The sequence below is a fragment of the Amia ocellicauda genome, chromosome 11, assembly GCF_036373705.1.
Source record: "Amia ocellicauda isolate fAmiCal2 chromosome 11, fAmiCal2.hap1, whole genome shotgun sequence".
Taxonomy (NCBI): domain Eukaryota; kingdom Metazoa; phylum Chordata; class Actinopteri; order Amiiformes; family Amiidae; genus Amia; species Amia ocellicauda.
Genome location: NC_089860.1, coordinates 37053695 through 37072699, shown reverse-complemented (window position 1 = coordinate 37072699; position 19005 = coordinate 37053695). Strand labels below are relative to the sequence as shown.

At 45.2% G+C, this 19005-nt stretch overlaps 2 protein-coding genes across 2 annotated transcripts; one reads left to right on the top strand and one right to left on the bottom strand.

The window, feature by feature from the left end:
- Positions 1-643: 643 nt before the first annotated feature.
- On the bottom strand, positions 644-10168 carry LOC136762816 (uncharacterized). The gene is made up of 7 exons (XM_066716355.1): positions 10059-10168; positions 8948-9041; positions 7559-7737; positions 7039-7159; positions 5138-5306; positions 2681-2920; positions 644-818 (listed from the first exon to the last, which is right to left on the bottom strand). Exons 1-7 carry the CDS (start codon positions 10131-10133, stop codon positions 761-763), a joined length of 936 nt encoding a protein of 311 aa, XP_066572452.1. The 5' UTR covers positions 10134-10168; the 3' UTR covers positions 644-760.
- A 2280-nt stretch (positions 10169-12448) lies between these two features.
- On the top strand, positions 12449-18424 carry sf3a3 (splicing factor 3a, subunit 3). Its single transcript, XM_066717753.1, has 17 exons — positions 12449-12631; positions 13435-13482; positions 13635-13687; positions 13960-14065; positions 14240-14312; positions 14596-14687; positions 14772-14854; positions 15100-15238; positions 15678-15746; positions 15827-15894; positions 16413-16520; positions 16662-16731; positions 16835-16999; positions 17110-17220; positions 17421-17511; positions 17672-17727; positions 18155-18424. Exons 1-17 carry the CDS (start codon positions 12536-12538, stop codon positions 18230-18232), a joined length of 1506 nt encoding a protein of 501 aa, XP_066573850.1. The 5' UTR covers positions 12449-12535; the 3' UTR covers positions 18233-18424.
- Positions 18425-19005: the final 581 nt, after the last annotated feature.

Here is a 19005-nt window from a genome sequence, read left to right as displayed (position 1 = left end):
TTCTAGGGTTTACAAAGAATGGTGTGAAAAGGGAAAAACATCCAGTATGCGGCAGTCCTGTGGGCGAAAATGCCTTGTCTGGTCTGATGATTCTCGATTTCTGTTGAGACATTCAGATGGTAGAGTCAGAATTTGGCATAAACAGAATGAGAACATGGATCCATCATGCCTTGTTACCACTGTGCAGGCTGGTGGTGGTGGTGTAATGGTGTGGGGAATGTTTTCTTGGCACACTTTAGGCCCCTTAGTGCCAATTGGGCATCGTTTAAATGCCACGGCCTACCTGAGCATTGTTTCTGACCATGTCCATCCCTTTATGACCACCATGTACCCATCCTCTGATGGCTACTTCCAGCAGGATAATGCACCATGTCACAAAGGTCGAATCATTTCAAATTGGTTTCTTGAACATGACAATGAGTTCACTGTACTAAACTGGCCCCCACAGTCACCAGATCTCAACCCAATAGAGCATCTTTGGGATGTGGTGGAATGGGAGCTTCGTGCCCTGGATGTGCATCCCACAAATCTCCATCAACTGCAAGATGCTATCCTATCAATATGGGCCAACATTTCTAAAGAATGCTTTCAGCACCTTGTTGAATCAATGCCACGTAGAATTAAGGCAGTTCTGAAGGAAAGGGGGTCAAACACAGTATTAGTATGGTGTTCCTAATAATCTTTTAGGTGAGTGTATATATATATATATATTCTCCCACAGTTGCTCCCTTCTCCACTGCAGTGGTGTCATTCACAGATCCTATTCCCAAACCATCAGCAGTTTGTTGAAGTTCACAAAGGCCCCATGGCCAGGTTTGCTGAAAGACAAGAAGCAGGTAAAATAACAGTTAATGTCCACATCACAGCTGAACATATACCAAACAAGCACTGAGATATCACAGGCGTAGGACAGCTGTTTTGGGGGAAATTAGGACATGTTCCTAAGAACATAAGAACATAAGAAAGTTTACAAACGAGAGGAGGCCATTCGACCCATCGTGCTCGTTTGGTGTCCATTATTATCTAAGTGATCCAATGATCCTATCCAGTCTATTTTTAAATGTTCCCAAACTTTCAGCTTCTACCACATCACTGGGTAGTTTATTCCAGATTGTGACTACTCTCTGTGTAAAGAAGTGTCTCCTGTTTTCCATTTTGAATGCCTTGAAGCCCAATTTCCATTTGTGTCCCCGGGTGCGTGTGTCCCTGCTGATCTAGAAAAGCTCCTCTGGTTTGATGTGGTCGATGCCTTTCATGATTTTGAAGACTTGGATCAAGTCCCCACGTAGTCTCCTCTGTTCCAGGGTGAAAAGGTTCTAGAAAGCTAGAAAGCTTGAACAATTCCCTGAGCCTCGTCGAGCAGTGTTTGGTTCCAGGTGAGAGAATGAGTGCTGCTTTGAGATGGATCATTGTAAGGCTCGCGGTCCAACAGATCTCGGGTGGAATTATGACTCTTGCTTCGGAAATGGTTTGATTTGTTTCTCCTTCTCGTTTGTCAAAGTCGGTGGATGTGATTTAGGGAGCTTCTGTTGATTCCTTTTGATTTGCATGGGATGTTGACAAATTTTATGAACTGTACCAAAGTCAGTTTTGTTGCGGTTTGTTTGGTTTGGTTCCTTATGAAGTCAGACAGACGTATCACACACTCAAGCAAATCCCTCTCCGAATACAATTAGAGGAGCGCGATGCTTTGGCAGGAATATTGAGCTCCCTGTCATCCCTGTGGGGTGTTGTTTTAAGACAATCATTACTTTCCTGTATGTTTCGGTCTCACTCCTTTCAACACAACTGACATATTCTGCGCTGTTGTCAGGATCAAATAATTAGTTGTGTAGAAACACAGAGAACAGCAAGAAGGGAAGTGTGCATGCTCAGACCCCGGCTCGGATTACGGCACATCTGAGTACCTGAGCTACGTGACAGAGACGTCCTCTGTGCAGAAGGATAAAATAAAAAGTTAAAATGCACACGACTCAAGAAGAGGATTTTAAATGGTTTACATGGCTGGTTACAGTGGCTACTGGCTAGTTAGAGGAGAAAGTTAGTTTCCAGTCCCTCTCCATAGGAATCCTGACTACAGTCTCATCTTCTTCAAAACTAAAACTATGGCAAAACCATTGTAATAATGGAATTAAGTTCTGAATGGCTGTGTCACAGTTGGAAAACTTGGGTCATTGGGAGCCATTTAATCAGTCGCCATCTTTACGAGACCAGGTGACAGAGAGCTGTGCAGTCCCTGGGCATATTAAACCATTAGACAGGTGAAGGGAGTTACATTTGTTGAAGACTTTACCCTTTTAAATGGGTAAGGATTTTATCCGGATCACCAATTAGTTTATCATTGACCGGTCTTTCCCATGCCAGTTGTATTTCACCACAGGATTGCCACAGATTGCTTCCCCAAGGAGGAAATGATTGAACTCTGAGTGGCCAATAAGAAGGACGCGTTTGTTTTGGCACCATAAAATAATTATGGGCCGAGTGCAACACAAATCTTGGAGGGGTTTCAGAAAGCACGTCTACAGAATAGCTTCCAAAAGTCTCTGGTTAATTGCCAACAGCTAATTCTTGCGAATTTACATTTATAAATCGTTTAAAGTTGCCCTCTGGAAGGCACATTTTCGGCAAAAGACACAGAAATATGATACCGACAGGCCCATATGAACCCTTAAGCACCTACCACTGGAAGTAGCAGTGGCCCTGGTACACCCCGTTGTGCTGCCCGCACTCTGCCGTCTCCAGCTCCACCCCCAGGCAGAAGTCCTGCATCCCGGACAGGTATCCCAGGTACTGGATCGTCCCGGTGCTGATCCGCCCGGAGGGCATCAGAACACGGACTCGGTGGCCGATTTGCAGATCCAAGTGGGAATGAGGGACGAACACCCGGTGGGGCGTGGAGTGGTTTCTCAGTGATCGCAGACTGTGGGAGGAGACGGGGGGTATTGAACAGCACCAACAATAGCTTGTATCACTGTGTGGACAGATGCGTATTGTGCGTATTGTGTGGCTGCTGTTTTAGTGCAACGTCTGCTATACTGAGACCACAGAATTACAAGCATTTATACACATTGTGATTATAGCATCTCGAGTAAAGATGTGGAATCCACTGGAGACAGTAGATGGGCTGTACCAACACGCATACACGGCATCCTTCTGGACAGAGATTTCATCAACAAACTGCACAACAAATGAAGCAGTGTTCTTCAGAGGTCCCAGAGGGCAAGACAGTTTCTTCTTTCCATTTCCCCTGAAAGGTGAAGTCAAAAACGACAAATATTGTTCACACCCTGAGATGTATGAAAGAAGGAAACAGTAGAATGCAACAATAATGACAATAATCTTGCTAACAACAAGCCCCAGGTGATAAAGGATTAAAAAGAAAATGTCTGGCATTGTAACTATGTGAAAGTAGATCAAAATAGACGGTTTACTTCTAGTGCTTTTTCAAGGCACAACAGAGCACTGGGATCGGACATCCTACTAAAGGTCAAATGAGGTGTTGTTCAGTTTCGGGCGAGGAAGTGTCTGTGAGGAATTCTGGGAGGTGAAATCCCTCTCCAATCAAATCCAAGATCAACTACTGGGCTGAACAAGAGACGGGTGTGTATGACGGAGTGACTGCTTGAGTTTGTCTCTCTTTGAAGAGACGCCTAATGCATTTCTACACAATGGTAGCCTTTGATTTTCTCAAACACTTCCTCTGGGTTCACACGCTGAACCTAACTCTAAACCCAAACCCTTCCATATAATCCCAATCCCGAATCCTGTCAGTTACCCTCATCGCCGGCTTTATAACGGCCATCGTCTGCAGAACACAGAGCGAAAACCATCCGACCACAACTACGAGGTTTCAATTTTAGATCGACATTCTCACTCTTTGAACGTCTTTGCCGCTGCACCGCAGTCCCCACACTGCTGTAATTCGTGCTGCATGTGTCACTGTTTGTTTACCGCACAGTATTTGTTATGGTTCACTGTTGATTGTGGGTCATCTTGAATATGAGCCAAATAGAGGGAAAACAGAGGTGTGAGAACTGGAATATACTGGCAACACTGTTACAAATGGGATTTCTGGTCTTTCCTTTGCTGCACGCTCCAGCGCAGATTGTGTGCTAAGAGTCTGATATGATGAATCAAATAGGGGTGTTTTGTCAGTATTTCTACTAGTAAACAAAGCTCACTGTCAGTTATAGTGAATACACAGGCATACAGCAGAGCACATGTTTCTCCTTATCTCTGCAGCTCGGCAAGGATACGCAGATAACAGTTAACTCTGCGGTTATCCTCTGAAAAACAATCCCAGTATTATCGAACGGTCTGATTCTTCCTGTAAACGCATAATGTACACTAAGACAGTATGCAAAATATTTACAGGAATCCTGCACCGGCAACTGATTATCCTGATTACCTCGTCCTGCTGCCCTTGTTATGAATACACCCTGCGCCGCTCCATGTGCTCTGGGGCCCCAGCGAACAGGGGCACATCTGGAGAGGAATATAAACGGAGTATAATAAATGATAACGATGTTGACAGGCAGATAGACGTACACTGAGGAAGACCCGAGGCTGGTTGGGATTTCAGTCATGTGGGACTGTGTGGTTTGAGAAATTCCTCACTGTGTTCTAGATACTATTGGTAGTAAATTGAAAATAACTGGTTGTGGGATTTTAAATCCATCTCAGCAATCCCATCTTGTTGCATATCGCACCCCCACACATTACATCACAAACAGAATGAAAAATTGTATTTATCATGCTGCCATGCCATACAGGACAACTACTTATTATTTAAATATAAAGAGAAATGTTGGAGCCATGTATTTTTGTATATTTAAAATAACATGAGATGTGGAATCCATATATTTCTCTTGAAAATGTTATAGAGTGAAATATGTTTAAAATCCACCCCCAGCCAACTATGGCAATTGTGGCATAAGAATAAGGATTAAGGGTCACACATTTAAAATGTACATGGAATCTGAGATGATCCTTCACTGTGTTTGTGTAGGAATGTGTGCGCGGTTGTTTTCCTTCCCGATACGCTGTGAGAAGAAACACACCGAGTTTAAAAGGTGAGGGAGAGAAAGAGTAATCAAGAGCGAATGAGAAGAAGCAATCAGACATGAAATGAACTCACCGGGTGTTTGAGGACGCGGCCGAGGAACGTCTGGAGCTGTACACGGACGACAAGGAGAGCGGACTGCCAGAGAGGTGACACAGCGAGTCCGTGGACACATCGCTTCTTCTGCTGCTTTTCATTGGCATTGCCACTATCTTCTCGTGTCGGTTTGGAAGAAGCACACCACCTTACAGGGGGCAGAAACACACTGTCAGTTCACTCGCCATTATGTTAAAGGATACACAACTGGTGCAGAGGAAAACTGACTGGTGCCATCAACACATAAAGGCTTTACACACCAAGGAGCATAACGACATATTTACATGTCTTCCTCAGCTTCCTGTAAGGCATAGGATTTATTTTAAAATAGCTTTATTTACATACAAAGCCCTGAATAATGTAGCACCAGTGTATTTACAGTGGCTACAGGAAGTATTCACCACCCTTGGACTTTTTCACATTGAAGAATAATCACAAGCATTTTTACGTCTCTTTAAAAACTGACCTTATTGTGTTGTGTTCTGTGTGTTATTTTATTTGCTTAAACTTTCATTTTAAAAAGCAACAACACCTGTTTTCACACTTAATCGCACTGGTCCCTCAGTGTTGCGTGTCATTTGAAGAGTGTTTTCACTTTGGGAGTTCATGAGTCCAGCTGAGAACCAGGAACTTCCTGGTTAAAAACATTTTGCCTCAACCACTAAACTGCCCCTATTGGGGAACTGATATTTACTGAAATAAACAGGTCATTTGCAAATGTGTCTCATTCCTTCCTCAACATTTCTTTCCATGACACTTTATCACCAGATAGATATGAATATATCTATATCTTTTGAATATAATTTTTAGGCCATAAAGAGATATTTTATATACTGTGTCTAGATGTCCCAAATACAGAGCTGTAAAATATATGATCTGGTTTAATAGCAAGTATAGAAAAACTACTGCAATAAAAGATGCATTTATTTATACTGGGGTAATTTGAAGCTACTAGGCTATGATTTTTATTGTGTTTTATTAATATGCACAGTTTGATGAACTGGAGATAAATATTGACCTGTGTAAAAAACACTTTCCAGAGAAACCTGATAGTTATCTACACCAATCAGCCATAACATTGTGAGCACTGACAGGTGAAGTGAGTAACACTGATAATCTCCTTATCATGGCACCTGTCAGTGGGTGGGATATATTAGGCAGCAAGTGAACATTTTGTCCTCAAAGTTGATGTATTAGAAGCAGGAAAAATGGGCAGCGTAAGGATCTGAGCGACTTTGACAAGGGCCAAATTGTGAGGGCTAGACGACTGGGTCAGAGCATCTCCAAAACTGCAGCTCACTGATGCACGTGGGGAGCGAAGGCTGGCCCGTGTGGTCCGATCCAACAGACGAGCTACTGTAGCTCAAATTGCTGAAAAAGTGAATGCTGGTTCTGATAGAAAGGTGTCAGAACACACAGTGCAGCGCAGTTTGTTGCGTATGGGGCTGCGTAGCCGCAGACCAGTCAGAGTGCCCATGCTGACCCCTGTCCACTGCCAAAAGTGCCTACAATGGGCACGTGAGCATCAGAACTGGACCACGGAGCAATGGAAGAAGGTGGCCTGGTCTGATGAATCACGAGTTCAAGGTGTTGACTTGGCCTCCAAATTCCCCAGATCTCAATCCAATCGAGCATCTGTGAGATGTGCTGGACAAACAAGTCCGATCCATAGAGGCCCCACCTCGCAACTTACAGGACAGGTCAGGGCTGTTTTGGCGGCCAAAGGGGGACCTACACAATATTAGGCAGATGGTCATAATGTTATGGCTGATCGGTGTAGTTAGAGATCATAATGTGACAAGTACACAGAGTCTCAGGAGATGTTATCTGTGATTGCATGTATTACTCAATATAAGGTAGCATTGAAAGGTTTTGCTCACTCGAAAAAACATCCTGGTCCTCTTTGACATAAGATTCATAATCTGCTCTCTCACTCTCTGAGAGGTTTCCAGCTCCCGAACCATTGCCCTCCTGCTCCACAGCTGAGATTTCTGAGCTGAGCTGCAAGAAAAACAACAACTTAGTCACAGTGCAAATTTGATTGACTGAAGAACATCGCAGTCTGCATCTTTCTATGGTGGCTCATGAGGGCGGGCTGCAGCTTGTTCACAGAGTTCGTTGGCCAACATGAAGAGAAGACAGTTCAACACAGAATCAGTGAACTGAATTATTATTATTATTTTGGTTGGATGCACTGCAAACATGAATAAATTAGTGTGATTTGAACAGATTATTTGATTCACCACATCGGCACGAACATTGATACATGTTTATAACAAAACAATCCTGACATTTCAACATCGTACCCTTACAGAAACTGGATCAAGAATTAAGAGTACCACTGCCATTTAAACATACAAGCTTTTGGGCAAACATTCAGATACCTGTGGAAGGGGATACCTGCTCTCTCAGTTCTTGCTGTTTTCTCTGCAGTTCCAGGAATTTCCTTTCCCATAACATTTTTTCATTGACAATCTGGGTTTTCAGCAGCTGGATGTCACCCTCGGCTTTAGACAGCCTCTTGCACACCAAGTTACTGAAGTCATGTCGGTTTGACTTCTCCCCAGAGATTCCTGTTTCTACAAAGAAGCGGCCATTGAAAAAGGTTGGCTAGTTAGTTAGTCGCAAAACCACAGGAAACATGAGTATCTCCAGTCCTAGAAGACAAATTCACTTATCAAAAAGAGGGATGCCTCAGTCTTTATCATGGAAAGATATAGAAAAGGCATTCACGCAGTCTGCAGTTATAGTGTGTGTGGGCTGGTCAAGAATGAATGCTCTGAAGTCATTCATTATTTTCAATGTCCAAGTCAAACTCACACGTTCACACTTCTGTCCCACTCTCACAAAACTAGTATCAAAACTCAAACCGGTGGAGAATAATTGTCTAAAAATCTGAATGGACTAAATTAAAACACTGCAGGGAATATCACAGTGAATTATCAGTCTGAAAATCCTGCGATTGTTGTACTGAGTTACTCAGTGTTACGCAAGGTTCTGATTGGTCAATGCACTCGTTTAAACATTGAGAGACTTCATAATATCAAGGCCAGAGACTGAGGGGGTTTCCATCCAACATGAAACCAACAATAAGACTTTGTCTCCTAAGAAGGCAAAAACTCTCAGGGAAGAAATGCAGGGCAGAGAGCCAGTAGCATCTTACATTTTGGTTTTCAAATTAAATTTAGTTTCTGCAGGTTTCTCACTTCCCTGTCCAATTTAGCATCGCTTTGCTCAGAGGGAATTTCTCAGGTGTTCTTATTTTGACAAGTATTTGACAGTGTATAAAAGTAAAGCTTTTCCTGTTTGGCTCCTGTTTTGTGAAATAGTTGGTCAGAATGTTTGCAAACACAATTAACATGTTTCAAATTCTCTTTTTATGGTAAACAGGACCTTTTCTCAGTAAGGTCTGTATCCAGTATACACCAAAGACAGACAGTGCCAAAATACAACAGATTTCCACATGACAAGTACAGCCACATTGCTCTTCTGATGCCAGAAAATGGCTGAAACAAACTGACAAGCAGAAGAAAAGCTTTGTGTAATGATATTTGTGCCATCTGCTGGAAATGTGTACAAAGTACACCTTCAGTTATTTATTTTCCACAACGGAATCAATACTTTATATTTACACAATTCCAATTATTGACACATCAGTCACTGCCTACTTGTGGACAAATGGGTTGGGAAAACACAAAGCAAAGCAGTGGAAGAGGTTCACAACACATCAACAATGGAGCCAATGGAGTCATCATGCAGCCATACCAACTATTTGTATTTTTTACATACCATGTTTTTCCTGCCGAAGGGAGTGTCTTGTCACCCTTGTGATGTTTGACTCTTTTCTTGCAGGAGGAGCAGCAATAGCCTGGAATGGGTTTACCTGAAAAGAAACACACGTGTTTAAGGATGTGGCCACAGAGCACAAAACATCAGTAAACCTACGCAGTTCCTCTACTGCAGGGGTTCCAAAACCGGTCCTGGAGGACCCCCTGTCCTGAAGGTTTTTGTTCCAACCAAGATCTTAATTGCTTAATCGATTCCTTAATTGGACAAACAATGCAATACAATTATTTAATTAAGTGCTCCTAAAATCTGATAATTCGTCGGTGGAGGGTTTTGAGAGGGAGATATAGGGTTTTATTCAGTGGTGTTCAGATAATTTTCTTGAGGTTAATGTAAAGAAAACTAAAGAGATGGTCATAGATTTTAGAAGGAAAAAAACAATAGTTCCCTCTTCTAAGATTAATGGTGAATTAGTTGAGCGGGTCTCAACTTATAAATACCTTGGAGTTGAAATTGATGATCACTTAAGATTCATTGAATGCGCAAGGATTAAGTATAAGAAACTACAACAGAGGTTGTTCTTTCTTATGAAACTGAATCATTTAGTAGACTGTCATATCCTCCATATGTTCTATAAATCTGTTTTGCAGAGTGTTCTGTCCTTTGGCCTGATCTGCACCTTCGGAAACATGCGTGTTCAAGATCATGCCAAATTGCAGCGCATGATCAAGATGGCAAATGGGATCACTGGGGTCGATCAGGTGTCTGCAGCACAGCTGTATAATGTGATGCCAAAAGCAAAGAAACTGCCCGTTCTGAGATCAATGTGAAAATGTATTGGATAATTAATTAATTATTTAAATAAAGATAATGAATTACAGTTCATTATATATAATAATAACCTAAATCAATAAATTTGAAATAATAAATAAAGCAAATATGAAAACATATTATCATGTCATCTCATTACATATCACTTACAGCTATAATCCTTCTACAGCCATATCTATAGTTGTGCTGATTAATCTGGAATTTAATCTGTCTTGTACATTTTTAAAAGGAAACTCTTGTGAAATGTTGTTTCCTTGTTATAGAGAAACCTGTTTTCACTTACCCAAACAAATCTTGAGAAACATATAAATCCCCTGAAGGTCCAATGTACCACAGTCAAGAATATGTTGAAGACCATATTGGAGTTGTAGAGATTGTAGAAAATAGATTCTATTGACCAACCCTATTAAAAAAACGAGAAACATAAGAAAAACACAACAATTATCGCACAATGTCTTTGAACATAAAGATCTATATTTAATTGTATTTGCATGTTTACTCGATTAGAACATAATATCACAGAATCTAAGCTCCAAAAATCAGATCATAGTCTGACACCAGCACTATAAATAACTTACATTTTCTCAAGCATTAGTACAAATTCTGTGTGTCTAAAGTGCTGGAGTCTCCCAGAAGTCACTGCAACATCCTACAATTTAAGGCATTTATACTACCTTTTGCCAAAAGCCTTGTCTGTCCTTGAAAATATGTAAAGCCTTTTTCTGGATTGTGTCTTGTGTCTCTGGGGTTAAAACACCTGTTGTAGATCACGGTGTAGTTCTGACCCAAGCTCGTCGTCTCGTGGCTGTCACTGTGTACAACTCCATTGCAGTTGCTATGAGGCAGTGGTGACAGGTGACTGCTGAGCCAGTTAATAAATCTTGTCTAATCCTCTTAGCCATTACAGCTGGTGATTCACTGGAACACATAAGACAGGCCAAATCAAAACTTTGACCTACCTATGGATCAAGTACAAATCTGTACCCTATGGCAATTCAATGTATTGTCAGAAGCCACTATATACTATTTATACATTAAAACTTGATAAACTTCTAAACTTAGTATTTTGAGTTGATTTAGTCTACCCAAAAAGTGTGTGATGGACCCTGTTTAATGTTATTTTAAACTCATTCCATTTTGTAGAGAAATGTGGAAATAAAAGACCCTTGTTAGTAGTTATACCTTTAAATATGTAATTGATACCAGTATTTGAACATTTGCCATTTGAAGGATGCTACCAAATAATGTCTTCATTGGATCTGAATAAATAAAATGTATTGATCTCCTAAGTCACGTACACTGTAATGTTAAATAAGATTGTTTTTAAGAGATTTTTAAAAATCTCTTAATTTCTGAAATTCCAAGGACAGAGACAATGTTTATTGTGTGTCATAAACATTATTTTAAAATGGTTATCAGTCCAACATATGAATCATGAGATGTGATCCAGGGTGGGGGAAGGGGGGAGTATTGGATTATATAGCAAAGGTTTGTTATTCACTCATGTTCACTCATGTCAACTACATAATTATAATCCTTATCCAGGGTAACATACAATTAACAATTTATACAGCTGTGTTTTACTGGAGCAATCTAGGTACATAATAATAATAATAATAATAATAATAATAATAATAATAATAATAATAATAATAAAATCCCATTACATACACACGTAGCCTATATACACCGATCAGCCATAACATTATGACCATCTGCCTAATATTGTGTAGGTCCCAAAACAGCCCTGACCCGTCGAGGCATGGACTCCACTAGACCTCTGAAGGTGTGCTGTGGTATCTGGCACCAAGACGTTAGCAGCAGATCCTTTAAGTCCTGTAAGTTGCGAGGTGGGGCCTTCATGGATCGGACTTGTTTGTCCAGCACATTCCACAGATGCTCGATTGGATTGAGATCTGGGGAATTTGGAGGCCAAGTCAACACCTTGAACTCGTGATTCATCAGATCAGGCCACCTTCTTCCATTGCTCCGTGGTCCAGTTCTGATGATCATGTGCCCATTGTAGGTGCTTTCAGCAGTGGACAGGGGTCAGCATGGGCACTCTGACTGGTCTGTGGCTACGCAGCCCCATACGCAACAAACTGCGATGCACTGTGTGTTCTGACACCTTTCTATCAGAACCAGCATTCACTTTTTTAGCAATTTGAGCTACAGTAGCTCGTCTGTTGGATCGGACCACACGGGCCAGCCTTCGCTCCCCACGTGCATCAATGAGCCTTGGCTGCCCATGACCCTGTCACCGGTTCACCGCTTTTCCTTCCTTGGACCACTTTTGATAGGTACTGACCACTGCAGACCGGGAACACCCCACAAGAGCTGCAGTTTTGGAGATGCTCTGACCCAGTCGTCTAGCCATCACAATTTGGCCCTTGTCAAAGTCGCTCAGATCCTTACGCTGCCCATTTTTCCTGCTTCTAACACATCAACTTTGAGGACAAAATGTTCACTCGCTGCCTAATATATCCCACCCACTGACAGGTGCCATGATAACGAGATGATGAGTGTTATTCACTTCACCTGTCAGTGCTCATAATGTTATGGCTCGTTGATGTACAGCAGTATTTGCGATTTGCAAAGCGGAACCTATCTCTACAGTTGCTGGTTTCTCTCCCTACGAGATTTCCGGGGGCCGGTTTCCGGTGCGCGGTTTCCGGTCCGGCGCTGTGGCGTCGTGTTGCTGTCGCGCTGCCGGAAGTGTATTTACAGTCGTGTCCGCGCCGAGCCGGAGCTGAGACGAACATGGAGACGATCCTGGAGCAGCAGCGGCGCTACCATGAGGAGAAGGAGCGGCTCATGGACGCCAAGACCAAAGAGATGCTCCACAAGAAGACCACGGTACCGTGAGCGCCGGCTGTGCGGGGACGAGGCCCGGGGTCGGCCGGCGCAAACAGCCGCCCGTTCATATGCGTATATATGTGTATATTGAACAGTGTATTGAACACACATTACAGGGTGCTGTTATTCGTGTGAGCTTTGAATGACCAGATTGCTGTGCTGGTCAGTATGTACAATACGTACAGAGTACTTACTGAAACTTTTAAATTCATATTTACATCTCAAATTGACACGAATGCAACATTGTTTTTCTAATTAGTTTCATTATTAATATCTATAACGCTTTCTTTTCTAGTGCTGTGGGCGTGGAAGAACAACACTATAGTTTATATGCGGAATAAGTGTTAATAATATTGTGTGCGCCACTGTACAGCACTACAGTCTGGTCCGGCTGTCCGGCTGCAGTCCCGGGCCGCGGTGTCTGCTGGTCCAGTTTCAGGAGAGCACAACCACTTCATTAATGCCATGATTGACTCGTTTGGGCTTGTGTAAAACTGTCTTATCTTGTGCTGCCAATATCTTACAATTTGTTAATGACTCAAAAGATTGAATCCACAGAACATGCCAGTCTAGAGAGAAGGGTTAAATGCATCCAGCTCATTGTTTATTTAGGCTAATTAATGACCCCACAGCTGGGCTGGAACAGAACCCAGCAGACACCATGGCCCCCCAGCACTGGGGTCTGACACCCTTGGTCTAATTAACTTTTGTAATTAGCTGAAATGCACTGATGAGGCAATATTTAACAAATCTGTAGTCTGAGTTGGACTTGTTTGTATTAATTATTGTCTTTTCTCACCCAGTTACGAGACCAGATCAACTCGGACCACCGGACCAGAGCCATGCTGGATGTAAGTGTATGATCGCAGTATGTGACTCGTGGAGTGAAACTGAGGAAATCCCGTGTTCTGCTCGTGTGTTTATTTCCCAGCCGTAATAATCCTTGGCCTATTATAATCCTCCATCACAGTCCCTGTCACTGATCTGACCTTCATTCTTTCAGAGGTACATGGAGGTCAGCGGCAGTCTGAGGGACTCGTATGAAGATAAAGATGGGTGAGAACGTGGATTGGATTATTTTAATGTCTATTTAGTTATTTTTGTAATAATTACAGCTCGGATGACTCCACAGTGTGTGATGTTCGTCTGACCGGTTTATCACGTGGGAATTCAGTAACCTCTTCGAGCCACACAATGAGCTGTGTTCTGTCTTGGCAGAAGTGAGAATTGTGTAGATTAGACCCAGATCCGGCTCGGATGTTTTGTTTTACTGACTGGAGGACAGTGTGTGCGGTTCCTGTTTGCTCACACTGCTGTCCACGTTGCAGGATGAGGAAGGAGGAGCTCGCCGCCATCTCGGGACCCAACGAATTCGCCGAGTTCTACAACCGGTTGAAGCAGATAAAGGAGTTTCACAGGAAACACCCCAACGAGGTGAGCGAGGGGCCCGCCAGCGACGCAGAGGCAGGGGGATGATCTCCCGCACGCCACAGTGACAACACGAGGAGCGGCTTTGTGCTCCTTAGACTCGTGTCCCCCAGTGATCGCCTGCTCTCTGTGTTCATGCTCTGCTGCAGGGAAATGAGCGTTTCTTCTCCTGCTTTTCAGATCTGTGTCCCCATGTCTGTGGAGTTCGAGGAGTTGATAAAGGCCAGAGACAACCCCACTGAGGAGGCACAGAGTGAGTCCCGCAGCTCTGATGTCTGATCAGGGTTTAAAATCCTGTATTTACTCATCAGAATAAGACCCTCGCTCTCTTTAATGTGCAGTGCTTTGGCCAGGTCTCTACCCCCCCCCCCCCCCCCCCCCTGCTGCCTTTCCAACACATTCCCCTCTGTTACAATGAATCGGCCACCTTCCCGTTTATGACTGCGTTCCTGTTCGGGAAACGTTTGGACATCTGTGAAAAGATGGCTGCTGCTATGTCCATCAATGTCCTTTGATTCTGTTTTGCCCGTTCGCAGACCTGGTTGAGTTCACGGATGAGGAAGGCTACGGCCGGTACCTGGACCTGCACGACTGCTACCTGAAGTTCATCAACCTGAAGGGAGCAGAGGTGAGAGCCGGCGCCTCGGCGCAGTTCTGCTCGTCTTATTGTGTGGGAGAGAGAGAGAGCTAACTGTTCTTGTTCTTCTTGTAGAAACTGGAATATATTACATATCTGTCCACGTTTGACCAACTGTTCGACATCTCCAAAGAGAGGAAGAATGCAGAGTACAAGAAGTAAGTCACGTTTGCTTTTTGAGGCGATTGGGCAGCGAGGATTCAGGTGTCGCTTAGCCAGAGATCAACCGAAAGTGCGACCCTGTCACGTCATGCAGATGTTTACAGCCTGAACGTACCCCACCAGCTCCACAGCCAGTGTTTCATTGATTTGTTTGTGCGTCTCCATCACTCCTCTCTGTGGCGAGGAGTCTGTGGAGATCTGTGTTAGCTCTCTCGGTTCATGTCTGCCTGTGCCTGGTCAGGTATCTGGAGATGCTGCTGGAGTACCTGCAGGACTACACCGACCGCGTGAAGCCGCTGCTGGACCAGAACGAGCTCTATGGTCGCATCCTGCATGAGTTCGAGAAGAAGTGGGAGACGGGCACCTTCCCGGGCTGGCCGGTGAGTCTCGCCAGAAACCAGTGACCTTTGTCTGCGTCTGTGTGGTGTGGCCTCTCCGCTTGTGCTTCAATATTGAGTTCCCCCAAGAAACCTGTCTTCGCTTCCAAACTAATTCCGGAAAGAAAAAATAGATGAATATAGATTAATTGAAACGAACCCCTTCCTACTGATGCTGATCGGGTGGTTGTTGCTGGAGACGTAGCCCTGTTGTTGCGGGAGATGATGGGAGACGTGAATAACCTGCCGTGTTCTCAATGGAGACTCGTCACGGAGAGGTGAAGGGGTCTGTGGATGGGGGTCTGTGGACAGGGGCCTCGCGCTCCGGTTATCTGAAACAGTCGACCGCTCTGTTGAGCGACAGTAAGGCGAGGCGGAGAGGCACTATGCGTTCATCACTGTTTTGTCGAAGCTCAGTCCCTGCTGTGTTGTGTTGTTGTAGAAAGAGACCAGCAGTGCGCTGACACACGCCGGAGCCCATCTGGACCTGTCTGCCTTCTCCTCCTGGGAGGTCAGTAGAGCTGCGGTCTATGTGTGTGTGTGTGTCTGTGCTCCAGTCAGGACCCTAATGGACGTTCCTCTCCCCTGCAGGAGCTGGCGTCTCTGGGGCTGGACAGGCTGAAGTCGGCCCTCATGGCTCTAGGCTTGAAATGCGGGGGGTGAGTATTGCAGAGACGCCCGAGGCACTTCATTAATATGTCCTGTGGATACTAGGGGAGAAACGGACATCTGTCTCGCGTTCAGAATCAGGAATCCAGTTCGGAACAATGACCTGCATTGTGTGACCGTGTGTTTTTTTGTAATTAAATCGTATTCCCATAATTAAATATAGTTTTAGCCACAGAAATGCCACCACAGCTCACTCGGCGTGAGATTCGTACTGAACTCGCTCAGAACTGCGTTAAATACGTTTAACGATGTGTTAAATATGTGGGTATTCAGAAATCACTCTTGACTGTAAACTCAAAGTATTGATTAAACTGCTGAGGTTGGTGGTTCTGTCTGCCGCTCTCCTGCCGAATTTTACACGTTTCCTCACAGCGATCATTCCAGATGTATTTTGTTGTGGTTTTTTAAAGTTATTAAAGCGGTGCAGTTGTGTTGGCTTGTGTTCAGTGACAGTAAAGCAGCTCTAGACTGACTGGGCTGTTTCTGACCCTGTCGTCCTCTGATGCAGGACTCTGGAGGAAAGAGCCCAGAGGCTGTTCGGCACCAAGGGCATGTCGCTGGAGTCGCTGGACCCGTCCCTCTTCGCCAAGAACCCCAAGTCCAAAGGACCAAAGAAGTACAGACGCTTTATTACCCTCAGAGAATGGCATCATGAGTAACGCTTTGAACGTGAAGACATTTAGTCTCGAGCCGAACAGAACCACGGCTCTGTTTTGACTCTTTTTTTTTACTTTTTTTTTTTCTTTCTCCTCTCCAGGGACACAGAGCGCAATAAGGAGATCGCCTTCCTGGAGGCGGAGATCTACGAGTATGTGGAGATCCTGGGGGTGAGTGTCTCTGTCCGTGATCGCAGGTGCACATGCGGGTCATTACCGCGTCGGTTCAGTCCCAGGCCCCCACTGACCCGCCCTGTCCCCCTCCGGCCCGCAGGAGCAGAGGCAGCTGACCCACGAGAACGTGCAGCGCAAGCAGGCCCGGACCGGCGAGGAGCGCGAGGAGGAGGAGGAGGAGCAGCTGAGCGAGAGCGAGAGCGAGGACGAGGACAACGAGATCATCTACAACCCCAAGAACCTGCCGCTGGGCTGGGACGGCAAGGTACGCGCCCGCCGCGAACCCCCCAGTGTGTGATGTTGTGTTGTGGGGACTGGAGAGATGTACACGTGACGTGGCGTGACCAAGTCGTGTTTTCCTTCCGTGTCTTCCAGCCGATTCCCTACTGGCTGTACAAACTGCACGGGCTGAACATCAACTACAACTGTGAGATCTGTGGCAACTACACCTACAGGGGCCCCAAAGCCTTCCAGCGCCACTTCGCCGTGAGTTTGACCTTTTAATTATTATTGTAAGCTCCGTAAACTGTTTTTATTCCCAGGTTAACTGTGTGCTGTTAGATTTTATGACTAAAGGCACATCTTGGCTCTTCAGTCTGAGGGGCAGAAGCAGATGTTTGTTGTCGAAAGCTGTGTGATGCAGGTGAACTGGCGGATCGTGTACTGATTGTGCGTGTCTCTCTCAGGAGTGGCGTCACGCTCACGGCATGAGGTGCCTCGGGATTCCCAACACCGCCCACTTCGCCAACGTCACCCAGATCGAGGACGCAGTGTCACGTAAGAGCCTGGCTCCTCTCTCGCCGCACAGCCGGGCAGAGGAGGGATTGATTCGTGCATGTGTGTTGTGTGGCGTGTGATCTTGTCTGGTGCCCTGAACAGAGGTCTCTTTGCTCCAAACTCACACGCTGCATCTCTCCCCTGTTCCTTCCTCCTCCAGTTTGGGCAAAGCTGAAATCCCAGAAGGCGTCGGAGCGGTGGCAGCCGGACACGGAGGTAAGCATTTGCATGTTTGCCGGCCCATTACAACGGGTTACCTGTGTGTCAGATGGGTTCTCCTCCGGCTGCTGAGTGACTAGACCTAATATCAGAGCAGATTTAACCCTGCTATGGCACCATGAAAAAAGTTACGTTGACATTACCATTTGGGGTGGGGTCACAGAGACCCCGTTCTACCACAGCAGGGTTAAACACGCATTCACGTTGCAGTCGCAGAGTTTTGTTATTAATAGTCTTGCAGTGTGGATCTGTTTTTAATCTCTTGCCTATAACGTACTCTTGTTGCACATGACGTCCCGCAGCAATGCGAAGCCCAGGCCTGTGTTGCTGGAGGTGAATGTGTGACTGTAGGGTTGTAGAGTTGTGTGTCTGAGGGAGAACCGGCCACAGGGGGGCGCTAACAGCCAGTGTCTGTGCATTGCAGGAGGAATACGAGGACTCCAGTGGAAACGTCGTCAACAAGAAGACCTACGAGGACCTGAAGAGACAGGGGCTGCTGTGAGGCCGGCCCGGGCTTGGGTCTGACACGGTCCTGAGTCTGCCCCCTCGGGATCGACTGGGAGACGTTGCAGCCGGGCTTTTTAAGGGACTTTGTGTCTTGTTTTTTATTCACGGTGTTTGGTATCGACCGTGCGCCTGTATCTTTACTCCGGCCTGTCGGACACATTCAATAAATTTCTTCAGTGTGTTTTTCCCCAAGTCTGGTTGTGGGTGTTTCCGTCGGGCGCTGGATCAGACTCTCTTCTGCAGCGACGCGGGCAGGCAGCCTGCCGTGTGTGTCAGGGCAACGAGAGGCTCGCCTGAGCAGCACCAGCCTTGCGCCTCCTCCTCCAGATCAGTATGGTCCGCAGACCGAGCTCAGTGGCTGGGTCCAGTCCGGTCTGGTCTTCTGCACACGTGTCACGAGCTGGAAAACGAGTTCTGGTTTCTCCTAGGGTTGTCTGTCTGTGTTGTGCTGCTCTGCTGAGCTGCTGCTGACATGTTACACAGTTTTAACAGCTTCTTTTAATAGTAGTGCCTCAATAAACACCCACGTCCCCAGGAGATGGCAATGAGGGATCGATGCTTCTTATTGACCTACTTCTATGTGGTTCCGTTTGAAGTGAGTGTGTGTAGAAGCCGGGCTGAGGACAAGGAGACCTGCTCTGTTCTGAACCCATGGAAGAGGTGAGCAGACCTGACCCGGCCTGGAGAGAGAGGTAGAGATGGGCCGGATGTGCAGAAGGAAAGAGGGAGGGTGAAGTGAGAGAGAGATGAAGGACGGAGGAGGAGGAG